Raw genomic sequence first — 23,561 nt, forward strand, 5'->3', positions numbered from 1 at the left:
CTTGTGTGTTTTCTCTATCTGTTTCTCCAGTTCCTCCATACTGGCTGAGTGAACACTGTCATCCTAAATGAAAAGATCTCATTAGTGCGAGGTTAACATAGATTATACCGTAACAAATACTGATTGAGGGGCATGCGCTCACTGACCTCTTCTTCACACATCTCTGCCGTCTTTCCCTTTTTCCCCCCCGATTCTTCTTCCTCCTCATCGTCGTCGTCTCCTCGGTCTTCACTGTCATCATCCTCGTCCTCCTCTTCCTCACTGTCCCCTTCTTTCCTCTTGGATTTGTTTCTAGATGTAGGGGTAATGAAGGTGTGGCTGTCGTCTCCCCCCATACTGCTGTCTCTCTTTCCTGTCTTCTTGGCATGGATTCTCCTCAGTCTTTAAAGGCAAAAATGGATGTTCAGCGAGAGGAAGAGACTTTCTACTGCAGTTCAGACTGGCATACAATCACAAAACAATTGATGATGCAAAAACTCACTTGCGGAGCTTCCCCTCGATGGCCCACTTATCCTTCCTCAGGCTGGTCATGTGATCTATATTCTTGTCGATCTCACTGAAAAGTGTCAGACAATGCTGAAACATATGTTTCTGTGACCTTTGGGTATAATACAAGTGTGCGTGTTTGCATCACACTGCAGTGTGCACCAGATGTGTTTCAAAGTGTTACCAGTACTGATAAAAAATGGATGACTCATAGTTTGATGTAACCTTGTGAAATTGTCTATCAGAGCACACTTATTGTCCTATTCCTTTTGATATGTCTCTTTTTTTCATTAAAATTGAAGCTCCCATGAATAAAACAAGCCAATACTTAACAATCATATCACAGTGTACCAGGTCATTTTTATATGCCAATATATCTGATAAACAAACATTTAAACACCTGGTAAATAACCATTTTGGTTCACTATGAATGGTCCATTGACTGCCCAACAAAACAGAGAATTTTCTTAATTTGTTAAAAAGAAAAATTAAAAATTAAAAAGCAATCATAAGGAGGCAGGACTCACCTGACCACAGCCTTACTACAGCACAGCTCATTCACCAGGAATGCAAGCAGAGAGGCTTTCTGTGACGGACTGTGGGCCTGAAAAGCTTTGGTCCTGAGGCTGAGCGCCAGAGCAGCCAGCTCCGCCTGCTCACAGTGAGCCTGCATGTAGATCTGCAGGATCTCAGACACGTTGTTTCTATTGATCCCCACGTTAGTCAGGTGGTCCCCCAAGGCCGTCTTATTCTGATGGAAATAGAATTTATTTTTCTAATTAGCTAAAGTCATTTCTTTCTATAAAGAATGTATTTTAATGTTCTGCAACCAGTGGCAGAAGAGCAAAGAAGAGGTGGGTCAAGTGAACGAGTTACAAGCTGTGATCACGCTAATAACACAAGAACCACTCCTTAAACGTACTCACATGTATTATTCTACACAGCCAGTTCTTTCTTTAATCATTTAAATAAAACAAACTTTGCTTTTTATAAATTGGCTCCTTAGTTTTACAGAAGTTACAGAGGCAGTAAAAAAGTTGAAGCAATGAGTGATGATTTATATCCTTTTTTGTATTTACAACTAAATCAATATGGTTTATTAGCACATACTGGAGAAGCAGGTGTTGTACCAGGTTTTGTATGCTCTTGTGCCCACATGTAAATTACAGTTGATGAAACCATTTGTAAATCAACAACAGACTCTCACCTTGTGACCTGCAGGTACACCGGGGTCACACACTGCTGCAGAGAGCATGCTCACCAGCAGGTCCTGCACCTTGTCCATACTGTCCCCGATGTTGAGCAAGCCGCCCTGAAGGTCACTTAGGTTGAGTGTGTTCAGGTTTATGTCTAACTTCAGGACCTTCCCAAAGCTGTGAAGAAACTGCAGCACCATCAGGCAGTCTGAGAGAGTGTTCCCCGGTAAGACCAGACCAGGGATCCGCGACAACTCTGGAAGCGGCTGAGGGAATACAGACAATGTTTTGAAAATCAAATATGTAAATACAAAATCAACCTGCCATCATCTTTAAACAAATACATGAAGAACTCTCCTCACAGCAGCAATGGAAACCATCGCTGAGAACTAGTTAAAGACTGATGCATCAAATCACAAACAATGGCTGTCAATCATAGATAATATCCTTGTGATGGAGAATATAACCTACGAGTTAAAAATGAAGGAAGATCATTTTACAAAAGGCAAATGGGAAAATGGTTAACATATTCAACAAAACAAAAACATATACAATAAATGATAAGTGTAGAAAAAATGTGATCTTCATCTAGCCAACAGGCTTGAGGGTATTTGTGACACTTTTATTTGTTTATTATTGTGATATGTTTAAAATCTGTCAAGGCATTCATTTTGTCAGAATGTTGTTCCATGTTAAAAGTAAAATAAAAGAAACATTGGGGGAAAATACATAAAGAATAAAAGGACATTTGTCTTGGAAAAATACTTGTAGGTCTGACTACCTGGTCACATGACTAAAAGATGAATTGGGATTTTTTTCTTATTTGCTTCAGAATTTTAGATAATTGATTATTTTTTCTTCTCTTAAATTCTACATATTTTATGTGTGTCTTTTTATATTGCCTTTATGCTTTACAGGGATTTTCTTTTACTTCAAGGCTACTGGCCTGACATTTTATGAATACCCAGAATTCTTTAACTAGATAAAAGATTAAAGATTCAACTTATTGTCTCCTCCATGATATACTCTCAGCTTACATGGGAGCAAAACACCGTTCTGCTCATTTATCTGATTAATAATATTGTGGATGAAGTTATAACATCAGTGGCCACTTGATGGCAGTGTTTTGACCTACACCTGCTTTATTTTAATCAAATCCATATGCTTTCAGTGATATTACACATCTATTTTGGTAGATCTAATAGTGAAACAATGAAACCATGAATGTGTCAAAAGCATTTCTAATCGTCTTGCCTTTAGCTCACACAGTGTTTAAACTGATTGATTTATAGGTCCAAAAATCCCCATGCTAGTGGAAAATCTAATCTTTCCACACTCATCTCCTCCACAGATGGAGAGCATCTACTGGGACAAACATGGACTCTCATTATCATGTGCCAGCAGCTCCTCAGTGTGTGAATACCTTATGATCTGCTAAACACATGTCTTCATTTGGCTTCTTCAGCTCCTTCGCTTTCTCAAGTTCCAGTCTCCTGAGCTCCAGTTTCCTCTCCTTGTTTAGCAGTTTCTTGTCCTTCTTCTCCTTCTTTAGACGCTCTTTCTCCTACAGAAAAAAATATGTTATTAACTCTGCAGCAGAATACCGCCTTTTTATGTCAGATCACGACAGATGTGAGCACCCACCTCAGCCTTTTTACGGGCCTCCACAGCCTTCATGAGCATCATGTGCTGCCTGCGTCTTTCCCTCTCCTGCCAAAGCAGGGACACAGTTATGATCTATTCAGAGTTCCTTTTATTTCCCAAAGAAATGAAAGGCTCATGTATGTAATTACAGTATGAACGCCATGCCATGCATGGTAAAGAAGACACACAGTCACAATGTCGGACATTGTAGCATATTTAAATGTAACAAAACACAATGATTACATCAAAATACACACAGCGGTAGACAAAAAAAAGCTGATTGCACAACACATTGATGCATTTGCAAAGCACAAGATCAAAGTTAGAAACAACAACTATCAAACTGAGCATGGTGGCAAGCAGCAGACTGAGGTGGCAAGGTGCAGGCGAGTTTATGAAGTATAAGCAGCAAACATCAAGCAGCATAGGAACAAGCAAAACACTCCATTTATCACTGGAGGAATAATGTTGTCTGAACCATCCTGATGTTTACATGAAGGATATTTGAACTTTTACTCATTGTCATCAAATACCAAACCATTTAATTCATCTTCGCTTCTTACAGTTAGGTTGTCTTTAGTGAGGATATCGAAATTCACAACCAATATAAAGCATTTTTTTCTTGGTACGGAAAATTAACAGGAACAGAAATATTCGATTCAAGAATCTCTCTGGCAAAATTACAAACTGAATATTGACTTTTTTCAGGTGATCAAATGGATAAGAAGGATTTGGCTCAGATGTTGTAGAGTAAACAGATTTTGACCACCTTAATTTAATTAAGAGAGAAAAAGAAGTGTTCTTTTAGGATATCAGAGTGCTTTGCATCCCGTCCTATTTTCTGTGGAGCTAAGACATTTTGGATTGAATCTGTCACATAATGGATGTGTTCTATGAGAGATGGACAGCTCGGATGTTTTCAGTACACTGCTCAGGAAAAAGCCATGCAGAGGGATTTAGTATCACTGCAGCCAAAACTTCACTTCACACACATTGATAAGACAACGACCGTTGATCACAACACATTCACACTATGTTGTTATTTAATGTACAGAACAAACATACCCATACCATATCTAGTCTATGCCTCTCCAACTCCTGGGAGAAAGAGTTGGCAAAGTATTATCAAATAGAAAATCACACATTGAAGTCATTGTTAGAATAATCTATGCGATGGCATATAAGAGTATAATAAGACAAATCTAATATATAAGATTGCGTTTATACCTGCTTTTTTTGCTAAGCGTCCTGAGATAACTTTTTTTTTATTAACTGCCACTAAACAAATAAAGATGAAAGGATAAATTGTAGAGGAATCATTCTCTGACACTTCTGCTAAAAAAGACACTCAGTGTAACAAAGAGAAAGAGAGGTGTTTATAAAAGGTGGTATATGTACCTGGTGCTTCAATATTACAGCATGAAGTCTACGCATCTCCTTCTCCTTAAAGATAAAAAAACAAAAACAACTCAATTAGACCTCGATCAGACACATTTCAAAAAGGTGCACATGCATGCCCGATCCTCTTATGCACAATGTAATTAAATATAAGTGCAAAGCCTCTTGACGTTATTACTTTGTTTAAAGCTTTTCTTCAAAACACAGACAAGATCTCTGCACACAAGTGGAGCAGAAACAGTCACTGTAAACAATATATGAGCTTTACACGTATGTTAAAAGCTCTTTACATTTACAGGTTGTACCGTCATTTGATCTTACTCACCTTGTTTTTCTTTGCGGCCTCCAATATTTTGGCATTGACTGCTTCTTCTTTCTTCTTTCTTTTTGTCTGTCAGCGCAGAATAAGTGTTAAGTTTGAGCAAAATAAGCCATCGATGGACTCAAACCACGGAGGGAAAGCTTTAAATAAATGTGTTATTGGAGTAGAAAACTGATTAATGTGAGCAAGGATAATATTAAGAATGTAATTCTTTTTTTAAAGGGATATGTATAAAGTGTTGTCCTTCATATTATACTGTACATCAGCATTGGATGTGTTTTCTGGAAAGCTTTTTGTCAGTCTTTAAATCTAAGAAACATATTTCACAGGAAGCAACATTTAGCCAGAGGCTCACTGATAAAAAGTCAGATCTAACATATTGAACTCTCAGCAATGCGATGGTTAATTCCTCACATTAACACTGAAAGACAGATTGGCTGTAGTTATTATGAAACACCAGCAGGCAGAGAGAATAAATTAAGTCAAAATTCTATCAGTAATTACAGCCCGGAAAAAATCCTGTTAGGAGCTGCTTGCCAAGCGTGTCAACTGAAATTTGATTTCTAAAAAGCTAAAATACTTCACAGCTTTTATTAAGGAGCGAATGCTAAATAGGTATTTCACCTAGCCATGGTAAACTCCAGACCATCTCTTACTTAATGAAATACTGTGTTTTGCATTAAGCTCCATCATGGTCTGAGAAGATTTTCATATTCAATGGCACTTTTGCAAAAACCAATTAGGCATTAGTCACATGTACTCACTCGATGTGACCATAAGTGGGACCACATACTTAAGGAATAGCCCTTGGTTGGGTTTTTTAAAGAAATACCATCAACAGCAAAAAGGAAGTGTTTCAGAGTGTTTCTGCAATAACTTTCAAGACCAACCTCGAGAATTTGCTGTGCACGGAGTTCTTTCTCCATACGAATTTGCTGAATGCGCTTGATCTTCTCCTGGTGAAAGGATGAGGGTGAGATCAAATGAATTAACTGTTAAGTCATGCATGTTATAGAGTTCAGGGGGTTTGGGGGGAGAGAGGAAGTACAGTGGGTCTATGCAGATGAGAAAGGTGCAGCATTTTCAAGAATAGAAAAACTTCCTTATAGAATTTCAAAAGCAGCTTGACTGTGCTTAAAACCTTTTTCACCTTGGAGCCCACATACTGCACTCGGTATACGAGCACAGCAGCTGCAGATAGTTATCAGGCTCCGCACGGAAAATTAAACAACGCACGCAAAGAAACATCCTTACTTGCTGTTTTAGAATCTTTATCTGCTCCCTCTTTTTCCGCCTCTCCTCTGCAGCCATTATAGCTGGAAGACACAAACAAAATTAGGCCTGCGTGCAGCATGAAGATGTGGTGTTAGGAGAGAAGTCAGACTTCACAGCAGCTGTTTACCTTGTTGCTTCCTTGCCTCCTTTGCAGCTTGTGCCATAGCCTGCCTCTCGAGTTTTCTCATCATTTTGACCTGAGCAGCCTGTCGGGCTATTTCTAAAAAACATAATAAAATATGTTTATTGAAATCCCAAACATTAATGAGTTACATTTTTTAACATTTCTACTTCCTTAAATCCCTATAAACCTGCAGAGGAAGTGTCAAAATGTGTGCATTACGCTTCTGTTGTAAAATCACAGCAGAATGGCCTACTGACAAATCTATATTTACAGTTTTCTAGTTAAATGAAGAACCACTTACATCTTGATTTTGAGACATAAAAAACATTTCCTTCTAATATTTAGACAGTTGAGAATTGTCCTCTTACTCTAACCTCTACATTTAAATACATTTTGTATCCAGGTAATCACACTTTCTCCCTGTTTGGACGATTATCCTCTATAAAAAATGTTTAGGCGTCAAACCTCTGAGGGAAAATAACAGCTTCAGGTCATAACCAGCAGTTGTTTATTTGTAATTTTTCCCTTGAATAGTTGCTGCTGACAGTTTTCTAAAGGTGTGAACTGACCTTGAGCCTCCAGTTTGCGTAGCAGCTTGGCATCACTGACATCTTGGAAGTTATTTTCCCCAATGTTCACAGGATGAGACTGCCACTGTCTGCCCGCTGCGCCTTCACCTGTTGGCTGGTGCTCAGACTTTGTGGAGCGGCTACGTCTCCCATCCATGGCTATGATACTGGGAGCAATTTCCTCCTCAGTCAGCTGAATCCACTGTAAACCCTGGGTAATAACAATGAGAATAACTATGGATTAAAAGCAGTCCATCTCACAGTTATTCTTTCTATTCATTGCTTATTTATCTGATTAACAGATTTGAAGTCAGCTGCCATTTTCTACAGTACTAGTAAGTTAGTAAGTTAAGTTAAAGCACTGAGGCAGTACAAGGAAAACACAGAATACAGCAACACTTCATTGAGGCGACAGCAGACAATCAAAAAAAAAACTCCAGTTAGTTGAATGAAAAATCACAGTTTCTTGCGCAGGTATGTTACAAGCTTTGGCCTCTACAGAATGGGGTTAATGGTTTCAGCTTTTTTTTTTTTTTTTAACCAAACACAGACGGGCCACTGCAATTTAGAAACTTTTACCTCTGGTCCTTCTCTGGCTTCATAGAAGTCTCCAACTTTGATTTTCGTACTGAAGCTGAAGTTTTCTCGTGAGATTTCCATTATTCCATTCCTCAGTAAGTACTGCAGACATAAGAGTGGTCATCACAGATTAAAATAACTTATTATAACAACATATTAACTCACAAGTCATTATTTACCATCTGGGGGCAAATACTCCCTCTGTGTCATAATCAATAGCTTTCAATCTACTCTCCATTAAAAAAATAGCTAAATGTTTTAGACTTACCTTCATTACATCAGGATACTGACGTAGCTTCTTTCCACATGGAGCATAGTAAGCCACCTCTCCTTGTAGACGACCTGCCACAGTCCTGATTCTGGTCTCTCTCTGCCATCTGAGGAATAAAGAAAAAATAATAAAAGAGAACACGTTTATTACAGCACACAGAATATTCAAGAAACTTTATAAACACCATACAGCTGTAGTCATTAGTCATGATTTTCATTTTACAATATGAAAGTTTCCCTCACAGTAGTTTCCTCTTATAGTCTTATTTTTGTTTTGGTGTTAGTAATATTACACAGAGATATATATGATATTGACATTGACAACAGCCAGCCTACGAGGAGATAAACAAAGTGTATCATGCCTTTACAGCTGTGAACATGCACATGTAGTCGGTGGTCTTTTTGTCCCCTGACCCTTTGAAGGTCACATCTTATCCTCCTTTTCAACAAGTAGAAATGCGTCTCAGAGCTCCCCAAAACATGTCTGTGAAGTTTCTTGTTAAAAATCCACTCAGGCCCTGAGTTTTACCATGTCTACAAATCCTTCCTTTTCAGCCCTGCTCAGAACAGTCTGTTTCTGTCTGTAGCTATAAATGTGACGCATGTCCCACCATGCCCTTCTGGAAGTCTTTTCTGCAGCATGCCCAATTGCTTACGTTGAGAAGGCAGACTGAGAGGGCAGAACAAACACCTATCTAGGGGTTACTTCCCTTTGTGATGTCATGACAAGAAAATCTCAAAACTGCATTGTTTGAGTAAACACTTTCTGAAAAGTGGAAAATGGAGAGGATGGACTTCTCTCAGAATTGGGGGGTTTGTAAAGAGACCAGGGACACATATTAGTGTAAGAAAAACATGGTTAAGTGTTTTTTTTCACAATATGTGACCTTTAAGTAATCACAGTCCAAAGTGGCCATGGGCCAAGGAGGGCAACCTCTCAGTTCCCGGGAGCAGCCCTGGCTCACAGATATGACCTGTGGGCTGTTGTTCCAGACCGATCAGCGGCTGATATACAGTCTTTTGGCCTCCGTTTCCTGTGAACCTGCTGATGAGAAACATCCCTGGAAGATGAAAGACGCTCTGATCCAGAATTTGAGGGCAGGGAGCTGCTAATGTCGCATGTCTGCGTTGAGGCTGGATGCAATTAACCCCTGGATGCTGAGCTGCTGGGCCTCATTTCATTTCCTGCCCATTATTACCTTCAGCTCAAGACTGGGTTTTTTACAACCCCTTAAAGGAAGAAAATGATGTTGTGGTCTATTCCTACTTAGCACTAATAAATTATGCCTGTTCTCAAATCAGGAATATTAACGATGGTTTTTGAAAACATTTACCATATCTACACTTCTCTCCTGTCTCAGCATGATTACCCAATTTGCGATCAACCCGCTCTTCTGATCTGACCTTACATCAAATGGCATACATGTCTGGAGGATGATTGTTTCTTATTTTTGTGTGTCAACACTTGAAGCTATTCGATTAAAAGGAAAATTTCCTCAAACTCTGTTAGCATAAACACAGAAAATATAACAGTGAAGACAAATAGAAATGGTCACACCATGGACAATATCTCACCCAAATTCTAGAGGCAGCCGCAGAACTCTCTCATCTGTAACTCTCCTCCTCTTCCCTGATCCTACAAAACAGGAGAAATGACTCAGCGCTTTTCACACCTCAATGGGGGGACAGAGCAAATCCACAAACCTGCCATGTTTACAGATTTATCCAATACGCAGAAAAAGGAGGGGGGCATACTATTGAATATATTATATTACACTTACAAGAGCTTGTAAAGAAAACAAGCCTGAACACCATGGCATTACAGAGGTTTTAGTATTTATTGTGTACAATATATACAGTATGTAATTTCTTATTTTATTGATGGAACAATTAAAAATGTTTCTGTGGGACTGACAAAAAGTAAAACAATTATAAAATGTGACATGAATATTCTCTTTCTCCATAGCAGGACTTTACTGAATAAGAAATGAATACTTTCCCATTATGGCAGGCCGGATACTAGTAACATAATATGCTCTGTGACTCATCCAGTATCCGATACATTAAACATCTGCCTGGGTTATTAAAGCAGAAGCTGCTGGAGACCATCAAAACAATGGGACGACCAATTTCTTCTCATGAGCTCATTTTAACCTGGAACTATTAAGAAATGTGCCTTCATATTTCATACAGGAAAATAAATCCCCTTTCCACTGATGGTTTGGATAAACAAAAGGATGAGGCTGACTCTGGTCATGATCCTGCTTTGTTATCTGACTGAGTTACACTTTCCTAATGCCTGTAAATGGAGAATGTAAAGCAATCACAGATTTGTCACCTGGCAGTGCAGCAAATGTGAAGGGTGGCGATAAGGCGGTGTGGTTGCTCGGTGCCCCTGAGCTGGTCACTGTGGAGATCGGGTTGAGTAGGCTTCTTGGTAAACTTGGAGGCTTAATGATCTGCAGGTTAAGCAGGGAGCAGTTTGCTGAGAGATCCGAGGAGTAAGAGGAGGAGGAGGAGGAGGACTGTGGGGTAGACGCAGAAGGTTTAGCACGCTTAAGAGGAGTCCTGTCTGTATTGGTATCCACTTTTGTCCCACCACCCTCCTTCATTTCATCCTCTGTGAAGTCGGAGTTGCTGTCCAGGTTGCTCTCAAACTCTGCAGATGGGAAATAAAAGAGAGAGAAAAATGAAACCTTATTTAACATTCTTCCTAAAACAAAAGATTAGAAGTGCTGCTTATTTCTAGGCAGAGCGTCATCTAAAAACATGTCAAGGGGAATTTTTTTCTCCATATGTCATTTATAAATGAGGTTAACTCTTGGTTCCCCCCCCCCCCCCCCTCGTAATCTTTGAAGTCTGCTGATCAGCTGCTTCTGGTCATCACTAAGACTAAGCTGAAAACCAGTGTTGACCGTGCCTTTTCAGCATTGGCCTCCAAAATGTAAAAAATTAGCTGCATGCGTCAGAATGGCCCCAACCCTTTTAAAAAGTCATTATGATGTCATGGCTTTTGACCCATTACAAGTTGTGTAGTCTCTTTCATTCTCTGTCTTTTTTTTCTGTATTTTTAATGTGTGTTACAGATTTGGATGGATATTATGCATTTTTTAGTGTTCTTGGGTACTTTTTGAGGTTTTATGTATTTTTCTGTGTTTTTAAATCAGCTTTTTTTTACTTCACTGTGCAGCACTGTGGTAAACTTTGAAGTTCATTGATTTGAATAAATTGAAAAATGCAGTTTTAATCCAACCTGATGAGCTACTGAGAGAATCTTCATCCTCAATATCATCGTCGTCGTCGTCGTCGTCATCATCATCATCATCGTCGTCGTCATCATCATCATCATAGTCATCCCCTAAGGAGTCATCAGAGTGCTTGCTGCTGTGGAAGTCAGACTGCCTGCCTCGGACCAAGTCTACAAGCGGACACGATGAGTTGGTTTTAGAGAGGCTCTTTCCCGTATGCAGAGACTTGCTAGTTTTAGTCTTCCTTGGTCTGTAATCCAGACCTGATGAGGCAGAGGATTTGAGCGAGGAAGAAGAGCTGCCTGACATGTCCTTGGTGCCAGTGCTCAGGTTGATGGGCATTGGATATGGAGGGCTGGTGGCTGCCAGGAGGGGCTTGCTGCTGGGGCTGCTGCTTCTCTGGCTGCGGGGTTTAGTGATGAGGGCCAAAGGGGCTTCCTGAACTGCACTGTGGTGCAGTCCATTAAGGGGGTGATTCAGGAACAGATTGTTGTTGTTGCTGTACGGGAGAGACAGTAAATGACTGCTCCTGGGATCTGACCAATGTTTGTCAGGTGTGGACAACGATGTGGAGCACGCTGGACTTTTAGACTGGTCATGGCTCTTCAGTGGCAGAGAGGAAGCTGGCTTCACAGGGTCCTTGGAATGGAGGGGCTTCATAAATAAAAACGTTACAGAAAGGGAGACAAAAAGGAACAAAGGAAGTAATTACACAAACTGTCAGTCACATTACATTTCTGTGGGCTGTGAAGGAAGGAATTTGAGGTGTAATAAGAGACAGGAACAATGAAGAGCCAGCGCAAGCCTGTCAAGAATAAAAAAGACTGCTGCGGGAAATATTTTTAAATTGTTTGGCTGTGTGCCATCGTGCGACTTTAGCTGTCATCCTGTATTTGTTGCCATTGTCGTACTCGTGCAATCAAAAGCCTGTGTTTAATGTACCACCATCATATGAAATTAAAAAGCCTCTTGTTATAGACTTTTCAAAATACTGGCAATAACAGTCTTTTTAAAAGAGACAGATTTCTCTCTCTTGATAACAAACATCCCAAAACATAACGGAGCTAATTGCTTGTCAATTTTGTGAAGCATTCCCAGCGGAGTCCGACGCATTGTCACTTCTAGTCGTGTAGCGGTCAGAATCCTAAGCAGCACAATGAAAGCCCTGATAATAGTGTATGAGCATTCATTTTCTGCCTCCGACTGGGAATACGTTGAATTTATTTATTATTTAATAATGATGGACTATGATTTAAAAACAGCTCCTTTTGTTGCAAAATAGGGTGGAAAAATATGTTTTAGTCTCATGACAGGCATTGCTCTTTACCTTAGGCAGATCTCAGAAATAAATAAAATGACCTTCAGTGAAGAGATGTTAGTTAAAATAAAGAAATCTCACTTGTTTAGAGCACAATTTAAAGCCGTTCAGATATAACGATCGTTCATCAGGGTCGTTTCCATTGTACTCCAGCTGCCTCTGTTTCGAAGACGGCTTCGATAATCTGGGTGTGTGTTTGGGCTTTTGGGAGGTTACAAGTGTTGGTTGTTTGGGTGAAGAGGAGAGGGAGAGCGGTTTGGGTGAGGAACAAAGAGGAAGAGGTTTTGAAGGCGAGCAGAGAGCGAGAGATTTAGGAGAAGAGGAGACAGAGCTGTGCTTCGGTGAGGGGGAAGGAGGCAAGTGTTTGGGTGAGTTGGCCAAGGAGTCAGGGTTGGACGAGGCCTCTCTGCGGGAATTTCCCGAGGGACTGTTTCCGGCTGCCGACCCCGTGGTCTGGATGACACTGATGTACTGCTGGCTGTCCTCCCCTGCAGACTTTGAGCTCTTGAGGAACAGCGCCGAGGAGTGTGGCAGGCCAGCACGATGAGCAGAGGAGTATGAAGTCAAAGGGACACCGTCACCATGACTGTCTTGAGTTGTACCGCCATCAGCAGTGCAAGATCCCTTCTTTCTGCTCTCTGAAGTGTTCTGTGTCAGCCGCTGAGTGGGAGGATGAGGAAAAAAAGGGGGAGAAGACAGCGTGTCATGTCAGCTCCTACTGTGGCAACCCTGTCAGCTAGCACATACATCCTGTATGCCACCCACCAACCATCACTGACAATCAAAGGGCCATTTACTAAAGAGGGGACATTTTTACACAGACACTTTCACTCTTTAAAAACCTTACAGAATGCCATATTTCACCAGAACTTTTTATCTAAATCTTTGTACCATCGTAGAGATTTACTGTCATGAATTACTCAAAAAAGAAAGAATAAAAAAAAAGGCAAATGTTGGCTTTGTCATACTTTTTTCAAGTATTGACTCATTTATAAAACTTAAGTGTAATGCAAAAATATTTTCACACAACCACCACAAGTCAGAGACACTTACCTTGACTCTCCTTTTCATTCGACTTTCTTTATCAGAATCAGAGTCCTCACTGTCAACGCTCTGATCTTCCTCATCTTCATCGTTGTCCTCCTCAATATCATCGGGATCACTGCTGCTCTCCTCGCCACAACTGGAGCTGTCTGACAGTGATCCTGATTGGCTGCCACTCATGCTGGAGGTCTCAAGTGGTCTTTTAATGGGTTTCTAAATGATAATGAAAGGCCAGGTTTCTTAATGAGCGGTGGAAAGATAACTTGAGTGACTAGACAGTGAGTTTCATGCAGTGCATGGTGCTACAGTAAGGACAGTATTAACCTTTTCTTTTGTCTTCTGAATAGTCTTCTGTTGCAGTTGGCCCTGGTCCTGGCTGCTCTTTGTGTTACAGCTGGCTCCAGTTTTGTCCTTGTTTCTCTTTGTTGGAAGGGAACTGGTGTTCACTGTATATTTCCCAGTTGGAGAAGAAACACTCCGACCATTCACTGTTCCAATCGCACCTAGGCATTTTGCATTTTATTAGATGGATACTAATGACAGAAAGTCATGACAGAGTCATACATATGAAAGACAATAACTTTTATAATATCAACATTAGTTTTTTTTTAGATATGAATTGCTTTTCTTTTAAGTACAACACCTTGAATCTTGTTTACCTGAGGTATGCGTCTGCAAAGAAACTTGATCTTGCCCTTTGAATGTTGATGCGAATAAAGGATGCAGCCCCAGAAGAGGAGGGAAGAACGCTGCTGCTCCTCTGACATGTGCCTCAGACGGCCGCCACCAGTCTAAATCCGGGGAGTGAGATACTCTACAGTCAGTCATAAATAGCAACTCTATCACCTCCAGTTATGCAGAGAATCCAGACCGCCAGCATGTTATAAGAACAAGTTGTATCAAACCTGTTAATGCATATAACTCAGTTTGCCAATGAGTGTGTTCCACCGACCTCAGATTAAGACTTGAAAAGTTAAAGTGGAGAACTTCTTTTACAATAGCTGCAAGAAATCACTTTAAACATTACTACTGCTACACGTCAGAGCTGCAAAAGTTCCCAAAGAAATGTCTCTACAGATGTAATCAACAAATACAAAGAAGCATTTCTAAAACAGAATTTGAAGAAGAAAAAAAATCCTCTATTGGTAATATTTAAAAGCCATGAACCATGAGCGTCCATACCTGGAATAGTACCAAACTGGGAGTGAGCAGCCAGAGCAGACAAGCCAAGACTTCCAAGGCCTCCAAACTCAGAGCGGCCTGAGCTCGATGAGAAGAGACCGAAAGCTGGATGGCTGACTAGAGGAGAGCCGTTGGAGCTGGGAGGCAGATTGAAATGTTCATTCCCTGTTGTCCTTAACAACTTGCCTGAAGAAGAAAAAAAATCACAGTTTAAGGAGAGCTTAAAATAGAATGTATTGATCCATGTATTATTTCATTAGTTTATCTTATTATTCTATCAGGATTCTTTACACGCACTATGTTAAAGATTTACAAAGACTAGTGAATATACATTTCTAAACTCGTGAAGTTTTAATACCATGACACTATTAGAGAACACTCAAGTAAATATTTTATACCTTAAAAAAAGGGAAGAGTACAACTGAAGACAAATCTGTGGATTTTAATAAATCCAATCAAAATGTCTTCAGTGATAAAAATAAAATCATCTAGTGAGCCTGACAATCCATTCATAGTGATAATCATGAACGATTTTGGTCTGTTGTACACTCATATTCTCATCTCAAAATGAGAAAAACAACAGCTCTATTATCAATTATATCTGTAAATTAATCTTATCTTTGAGTATTATACTCAAGAGAATAATATCGAGTGTGTGTATTCACAAGTAAATCCGTCCTGAAAAAAAAAAAACTGTCTAACCCTTTCAACAAGATTCTAATTGTTCATTTTCATAAGAGACCCAGAGCTGTACAAGAATACATGTATTACTGAATCATTTATCATTGTCTGATAATCTGTGAATAATGAACTATAATCCCAAATCATTTTAAACCATCATTAGTTCACTGACAAAAATGTGAACATATGTATTTTGTATTTTTGCTCCAAAACGTAGTCGGTGTATTTTCACCAAACAGTAACAGTGTGATTTAAGTGCATTTAATGTGGAGCTGGAAATCCTAACTTAATGTCTTCTTTATATTTAACAGTCTGCTAAGACTTTAGTATCTTCTTTATATAATGTACTACTGCTATAAGGGAATGGTATAAGACACCACCAACTTTATTCAAATATCCAGGTCATGTCTTTTCTGAGAGGCCCGTTTTGAGTCAGACGTGTGTCGTTGTTAAAGTCAATCTGAGAAGCCTCATTTAAATGTTTCTGAGGTGAAATCACCAAGTTAAAGCACTTACAGGTTTGTAAGAGTCTAAAAGCTTGAGTATTATTTTATTCAAAGAGGTGCTAACATCACTAGCTGTGTGATATACCTCTGTTAATTAGGACATTGCAAAATCAGCAGAGTGAGAAAGAAGATAATGCCACAAAAAAGTTTCAATTCATCACAATCACAATGTTTCGACCAGAGGTCTTTATATTACACATTATTGGAAAAAATAATTATCACATGAAGAAGACCTCTGGTGGAAGCGTTGTGATTGTGATGAATATTTCTGTTAATTCCCATAAGGATCAGAAATCTTTATGGAGAACCCTTTTATTTGATCCTTATGTGACTAAAGATTGCCATTGTACGGTCTAACATAAATTATCAGGGAAATTTCTGTACACGTTTGGTGTGGGGGTCTGACAATGAATAATTTATGGGAGAGTCTCTAAAGTGTTCTTTATTGTGATAGCAGGACTAGAAAAAAAGAACACACTTTTGGGGCATCTAATCACGTAGGAAGACAAAAATAATCACAAACCGCCGTATGTAAATTTGCACATTATTTTGTGGTCAGAGGTAATCTGACAGCTTATGCATCACCGCTGCTCAATGCATAATGGCTCTGACCACAATTAGTATTCAGGGAAAACAAGGGGATGTTGGCGGCTGCTGGCACGCTGTGAGGCTGACAGACATGTCAAATCACACAGGATAAACCCGAGTTAAAGGTTGTCAAAAGACATCCACAAGGGCGTACAAAGCTTTTTAATTGTTGGCACTCATTAATTCAACCACCCTTCCATTCCTATCAAAATTGTCATGTTAAAGCTGGGAGAAGGTGTCTTAAGCCCACTTATTGTTGCACTGTTTTAATTTCAGTGTTTTCCAAGAAAATTAAGTTGGAAAGCCTCTGCAAATAAATTAGCCTCTTTTTTTACATTTTCTTTTCTCAAAGTTTAGAGAAATGGTGCATTCATTTACATGTTTTAATAGCTTGTTAAATTAAGGCTGGTTTGGGTGTCTATTAATTTTGTTTTCCAGCAGCACACACTCAAACCTTAACACTACGTACAATAAATATTCAACCTTGTCCAAAATGTGAATCACATAAATAAACGTCTTTTCATGTGAGATTTTCAGATTCAGTTTGTGCAAATCAAAGATGTGTGCGTGTGTGTTTTTGTGCATGTGTACATACCACAGGTGCTAAGAGGGGAGCTTCCTCCGGGGCTTGGGGCTGGGCTGCTCTTAGTGGAGGGTGTTTTGGGTGGAGCAGGGGAGGAGCCGGCTGGAGGGGAGGCCATGTGAAAGGAGGACGGTGACGGGGAGACCAGCCGCTCTCCGAACTCCATATCTGTCAAACACAATCCGGTCAACATTTCAGAGATGCAAGAGAGGAAAAGGAGAGGAGGGGAACTCACCCCATACACACACACACACCCCACTGAGAATCGTTTAGTCTCAAATTATTGTCACGGCTACATTGGATATCAGTGTGTACGACTAAGAACCTCTGAGAAAGCCTTTGTTCAAACACAATATTGATCCGTTACACCTTGAACTATAGTGAATATGGTTTCAAATTCAAAATGTATTTTCTACTGACTTGAAGGTTTTAGAACAACATGAATGATCAGCTGAGAAAATCTATGCTAGTCATTTAACAAACAAAAGTGCAAGAATCCACTTCTTTAAACCTTCTCCAAGGATATACATTTCTGCATCTCTTTTTTTACATGAACACCAGTTAGAGACCAGTTAGAGACGGATTTCAGATTATTGTTTAGCACAAAGCATTTTAGAGATGTCACAACGGCTTGTCAGATAATTTAATTGAAGTGTTTTCTTCAATTTGTACTTTTAAACAGTCAATATAGGAGTTTTGTTATAAATAATTGATCCATTATGTGCTAAAGTCTAGACATACAATAATGTGTACATATTTTATATAACTTTGTTGTTAAATGAATGATAAGACGTTTGTAATTGCAAAAAAACACTGATAATGAATTTCTGTTGAAAGACTTTCGTGTGATATAAAGCATATCAGAGGAGCAGAGTTCATCACAATAAAGATCAACATGATGATTTAATCTGAGATTTTGCTCTCAGTTGGCTAAACACTCACAAACATATCAAAAGCCTTCAGAGCTCTTTGATGTAAAAACGGCCGCCACATGAGCTAATGATGGTCTAATGAAGTATGGTAAGCCTTAAAAGGGAATGCCTCACTTTGCCTCTTTGGAACACTTCTACATTCATCTTTTTGCAATCTTTACATCCACAAACACAGATGAATAAACACAAGCGGTGGGTCTCTAATATCGTTGCTGATTACACTCAGACAACTGAGATTCTAGCACAAGCTTTACTCTTTCATCAGCACCACATTTCCTTGATTTTCCATTATTTATGCCACTTCACATCGCCCATGATCACAAAAGCCCACATCTGAAGACCTCTTTTTTAGCACAATTCCAGATTGTGTTTTACAGCCTGCCATTGTTTTAGCATCATACATTACAGCAACAGTTCCCAGATCTCCCTGGTGATTCTCCTCTGCACAAGAAAACAGGAGCGGCTGATTAATTTGAGGAGACAAAGCTCATCTCTGAATATCAAGTATCATCGCTCACCAGGAACAGCACTGATGAGACGTAAATGACATGAAAGCTGCAGACATGCTTCACTGCAAAGGCCACTGCTTTCCTGAGGTAGTGTGAGTTTGTGCACAGCAAAGAACAAACGCTGCTCTCAGATTCATAAAGCATCATTAAGAGAGACAACCACAATCACCTGTCACTCCAAAATGTCCAGTATTCAAAAACCTTTATGTGTGTAAATAATGGATCCTCCTCACACATGAAATTTAAGTGCATAAGATGTGCCTCTTTTAAAATCAGCACACTCTAGAGAAAGGTTTCTGCTGCAGTCAAACTCTATTATCATGTAACACTGACATACATTAGTATGTTCCATCAAAGTGACCCCGTGTTTATTTTGTCAATACGGTATCGCAAATCATTTTAAAATATATTAACTCTGTAGGGAAAGAACGTTCAGCGGCCGTTATAACTTCATAACTAGGAATAAAAAACAGTTTAACAAGCAACTGAATTTATAGATGATGGACATAAACCACAGGGCTAGCGAGCAGTAATCTGTTTTATTAACGATAAACATTTCACATTTATCTGAAGGATGCATGTAAACATCATTGAGCTAATCGTGTGAGCTGACAAAGACACGGTGCAGACGACCAAAAAAGCAGTCTGCATGACTTATGCTTCACACTAATATAGAGAGGAAGACCTATTTAAAGATTTACAGAACAAATGACTCTGATTAAATCAAAGTCATATACACATACGACTCAAACACAGACACTCAAACACAAGAAGCTTGTCATCTCTAAATAAAATAAAGGAATGAACTAATAACCATGATGTCATTCTAGCAGGACAAAGGATTATTTTAATGTAGATTGCCATTAACAAATAGAAATACTAATGCAAATATAAGCACTGTACAGCCGTTACACTGTGTGATGATATTGTGTAAGTTGAAGTTATTTGATGGAAGATGAGTTTTGTGCACTCAGTCATGGGAAGCTGTAGCTGATCCTTTAGTGTATTGTGCAGGTTGCTTCATCATATTGCCAGACCATAGCAGGTTAAGGGCACACTCACACTCACAGTCACAGACTATTGAGTTTCCACTCCTTTTTGCATGCATTCTTGCGATGTACAAAGGAAATGAAACACAAACAGAAGACAAATGTTAAGTACATGAAGACAAGTCAAACTCCACAAGAGATTTAGCCTGGGATCAAACACAGGAACTCCCTGCTGTGAAGAGGCAAAGCTAACCTACTAAGCCAACATGTTGCCCTGGATACAAAAACAGCTAAACAGAAATCATACATTCATTCTGAAAGCTTAGCTAAAAAAAAGTATATATATATATATATATATATATATATATATATATATTTTTTTTAATGAAGTCTCGCTAGATCGCCTCTTTGACTTTCTCTCTTCCACTGGTGTCTGACAGCGATATGGATATAGAGAAAGACGTACACTGTTTTTGTTAAAGCTCCTTGCTGAACTGGCTCTTGATGTTATTTACCTGATATTTTACATTCAGAAACTTTATTTCATCCAATAGCTTATAATGTTGGGCATCAATCTCAGTTAAACAACATTAATACTCCAGTGACAGTTTCCAGCATGCATCAGCAGTATATTCAGACTGCAAACACACTGTATTTTCTACTAATGGAAGGAAGAGGTAGTGTATCACAGATTTTTTGATGCTGTTATACATGTCTAGAAGATGAAATAAAGGATATGTTCTAAAAACACATCATTTCTGACTTCAACCACCATGCATGCATTCCTGGTGTCCTGCCAACTAACATTACATCACAATGTTCAATCCACCTCTGTGTGTATTAGCATCTCTGTCATGGTTGCTTTGACACAAGCTGCAGTCTCTGAAAGCTCTCAAATCATTGATGGTGTCCATCATCCCATAAAAAACAATTAAATTAATTCAATCTTCTCAGATGACAAGAAGAAGTAAGTGTTTGGAACTCAGTGATTTTCTTGTTGGGAGGAAATAAATGGAAGTAAAAAGTGGAGAGACTGAAACCTTTCCAATCTCTGACAGAGACACAAATAATCAGTCCACCACTTGCCGTACTCTCCTATCTGTACACACAGAAGACGTGCATGATGAGAGCTGACTTGTTAGGCAGGCTTTTATGGTCAAAGATTGACAGAATAGAGTGCGCCACGTCTTTGCAGATACGAATTGGTTCGGTGGTACACCCACAGTTCAGTTGAAAATACTATGCTGCTCCTATGATTTTCAATCCCTTCAACACTCTCCCCTTGTCTTCTGATAGCAGGTTATTGTTCCTGGCCCTGACTCCTACTCTACCTGGACAATGATGTAGTGTTCTGTCCAACCCTACCACAAGCTAATGGAGGAAACTTCCCACTGACCTGCATCAGGGGCAAACTACAGTAACACACATTATAATTCCGTGTGGGACTTTCAAGGCCAGCTGACACCCACAGCATTGTTTATTTTCTTTGTTTGAATGGAAGTTCAAAGGTGAACTAACAACCTGCACCTGAGGAACCTGATTGTTTTACTAATTTAAAGATGAGTTTAAGATTAGCAAAGTTAATAGCATAAACTTAACTGATAATATTTTATTTTCTGACTGCATGACACACTGTATATTTGATCTAATCAGCTTCCTTTAGAAAAACTGAATGACTTTATCAAGGCTTGCTTGTTGCAGATACTACTTTTGACCAAGAGGTTACACAATAAATTAAACCTGGGAAGATCATGGAGTGCACTATAGGCAGCATGAATTGGTCAGTTTGATAAGTCTACCTAAACTGTACGCAAGTTTTCTCATGCAAAAATGCTCACCATTTTAATGTCCTTCCCAAATCTGTTTTATACATTTCCCATGAATCTTTCTATTTTACTCATCATGTGGACAGAGGCCTGGAGGACAAGCAAACTGACACTATTTTACATTATGTGTAAGTAATTTAAGTTCTGAAACCAAGCTGCTACAGGCTGTTAATGATGTAAAAAATTACAGAGGTTCTACTACCTACATAAATCTGAATACCTTCTTCAAGACTTAAACTAAAGAGCAGTGGACCAAGAATAGAGCTATGGGGGACTCCTGTTTTAGTCCATCGAAAATATCCTTCCTCCAAACTTGATGTATAAATGATTATTCAATGCTTGGGAGATAGGATTTACTTTACTGTACATCTAACAGAGAAATTACACTTTGACTTTTGAAAGCTTATTAAATATTATATGACTTAATGTGTCAAATGCATTTTTGAGATCCTGAAAACTGCCCCCTCTTCCTCCACTGTGTGATACTTTGATATTACACTTTAAACTACATATTCGTCTTGTTCTTTTCTCCTCTATTACACAGTATTTGAGGTTTTAGTACAGCAAGCATGCTGTCATGAGAGACAAGCTGTGCGGAGTGATTAAATAAGGAACACGGCACTGCTACACAATCACACCTCTGCATTAAGGGGTTATTAACCATTCATCTCAGGTTTCCTTTTTGCAGTGGGGGCCCCTAATTTATAACCATACAGAGAGAAACCATGTGCTTTCCAGAGACTGAGGATATGAGTGTGGGTAAGGATGGTAGTAATCAAGGATGGAAAGGTTGGCATGAAGCTACTATTTTTAAGCTGTAAATAAAGATTTGAAAGAGCGACTAATTGACAAAACTGTCTAGAAGGTCAGGCGACAGGAGACAGAGCACTGTTGGCTACATTGGGAGAAAATTGAAGTGAAGTCTGTGAAGCTAATACAGTGGGGGTCCCGTCCCTGTAACTAAACACACAGCAGAGCTTTCAACCACCCTCTATTTACTGATTTGCCTGTCTCAGCCACTGTTTTATGCATCAGTGTAAATCACTTCTTTGACCTCCTATGCAAGACTGAACACATGCTGCATACCATGCAAAGAGATCCACCTGCGCTCGCACTGCCAGGATGATAATAATCCATATTTTGCTCTCGAGAATTACAGGCATAACATAAAGCATAGACATTCTGTTATCATTATTTTTCAGGGCTCATCAATCTTTTGGGAAGACCTTCACTTCGGAAAAAAAAAATTAATTCCTGTTCATATCGACTTCCATTGAATGCTACCATGAATATAGTGGGAAGGTTGGTAGTTATGGGGGCAAATGATTCTGATGAATGATGTGAGGTCTCAGTATGACAAATGCTTCAAGAAATGCATTCGCCCTTCACAGCGGTGTTAGCACAGTTTGCAGTTTGCATGTGGATCATTTTCATGAGGAGTGATCTGGGGATGGGGCCGGTGCCTGGAAACAGGATTCCCACTTTCTGCACAGACAGACATCCATCATGAACACGTTCTCCGAGCTCCTGCCTACCGCTGCCCCATCAGCAGCAAACATAAGCCATAAATTGTGATGCTCAGCCTGCAGTTTTTAATTAGACACATACAGGGATGGGTGAAGAGAGGGGGATGGGGCGAGAGAAAAGGACAGGTAATTTAATCTCCCAATCACCTGCTATTAATATGTTGTTGTTTGTTTAGAAAATGCCGGTGGTAAAGGTAGTATGTTGTCCCTGGATTAAACTATAAAACAAGAATATTTTCCAATAAACCCTTAATACTGAACATGTGTATTTAACTGTTCATGACCTATTATGGAGCAAGTTTTCTAAATCAAGAGAGCAGGAATGCAAGGCAATGCTTGTTTGTTGTTAACACATTTACACCTTTGTCAGTTATAATTACATTATTCTTAACCCCCCCCTGTTTAACCTGCATCACTTGTTCAAAATCATCTCCTGAAGGCATCCTTATAATGAGTATTGTGGTTCTGATGAGAAAGAGAGAGGATAAGATAATGCTCAAAAGGGCATGTAATAGAGAAACTACATTTGTGTGGAACTATTGCACCACATATTAATGATTTCAAGGTTTTATAGTTAAAAAATAAAAGTTAATTGTAATGTTCTTTTTTTTTGCACACTTTGCAGAACACAAGTTAAAGATACAGAAAAGTATTGGAGAGGCAAAAGGGGGGAATGAGTTTAAATTCCCACATTAGGAACAGGAAAATGTTTACATGTCAGTTTCCTTTGTCATCTTTTTTAGGTCAAACACCATCAATAATGAAG

The 23,561-nt window shown here is 39.3% G+C and overlaps 1 protein-coding gene across 3 annotated transcripts in view; it reads right to left on the reverse strand.

Moving 5' to 3' along the window:
* Positions 1-23,561, reverse strand: part of LOC109991783 (bromodomain adjacent to zinc finger domain protein 2B) — a 44,646-nt gene that overhangs the window by 5,940 nt on the left and 15,145 nt on the right. For all 3 annotated transcript variants that reach the window (XM_020644162.3, XM_020644163.3, XM_020644161.3), the window contains exons 3-27: positions 17,026-17,181; positions 14,656-14,841; positions 14,133-14,264; positions 13,798-13,976; positions 13,483-13,686; positions 12,511-13,089; positions 11,117-11,765; positions 10,202-10,522; positions 9,439-9,499; positions 7,862-7,970; positions 7,594-7,695; positions 7,015-7,225; positions 6,449-6,541; positions 6,301-6,362; positions 5,937-6,002; positions 5,050-5,115; positions 4,725-4,769; positions 4,398-4,424; positions 3,327-3,392; positions 3,106-3,246; positions 1,694-1,948; positions 1,014-1,237; positions 482-556; positions 147-381; positions 1-63 (exon numbers count right to left, since the gene is read on the reverse strand). In XM_020644162.3, coding sequence (XP_020499818.2) covers positions 1-63; positions 147-381; positions 482-556; positions 1,014-1,237; positions 1,694-1,948; positions 3,106-3,246; positions 3,327-3,392; positions 4,398-4,424; positions 4,725-4,769; positions 5,050-5,115; positions 5,937-6,002; positions 6,301-6,362; positions 6,449-6,541; positions 7,015-7,225; positions 7,594-7,695; positions 7,862-7,970; positions 9,439-9,499; positions 10,202-10,522; positions 11,117-11,765; positions 12,511-13,089; positions 13,483-13,686; positions 13,798-13,976; positions 14,133-14,264; positions 14,656-14,841; positions 17,026-17,179 — 4,305 coding nt within the window. In that variant the 5' untranslated portion in view covers positions 17,180-17,181. The remainder of the gene's footprint in view (positions 64-146; positions 382-481; positions 557-1,013; positions 1,238-1,693; positions 1,949-3,105; positions 3,247-3,326; positions 3,393-4,397; positions 4,425-4,724; positions 4,770-5,049; positions 5,116-5,936; positions 6,003-6,300; positions 6,363-6,448; positions 6,542-7,014; positions 7,226-7,593; positions 7,696-7,861; positions 7,971-9,438; positions 9,500-10,201; positions 10,523-11,116; positions 11,766-12,510; positions 13,090-13,482; positions 13,687-13,797; positions 13,977-14,132; positions 14,265-14,655; positions 14,842-17,025; positions 17,182-23,561) is intronic.

Source organism: Labrus bergylta, chromosome 13 (genome assembly GCF_963930695.1).
Source record: "Labrus bergylta chromosome 13, fLabBer1.1, whole genome shotgun sequence".
Classification (NCBI taxonomy): domain Eukaryota; kingdom Metazoa; phylum Chordata; class Actinopteri; order Labriformes; family Labridae; genus Labrus; species Labrus bergylta.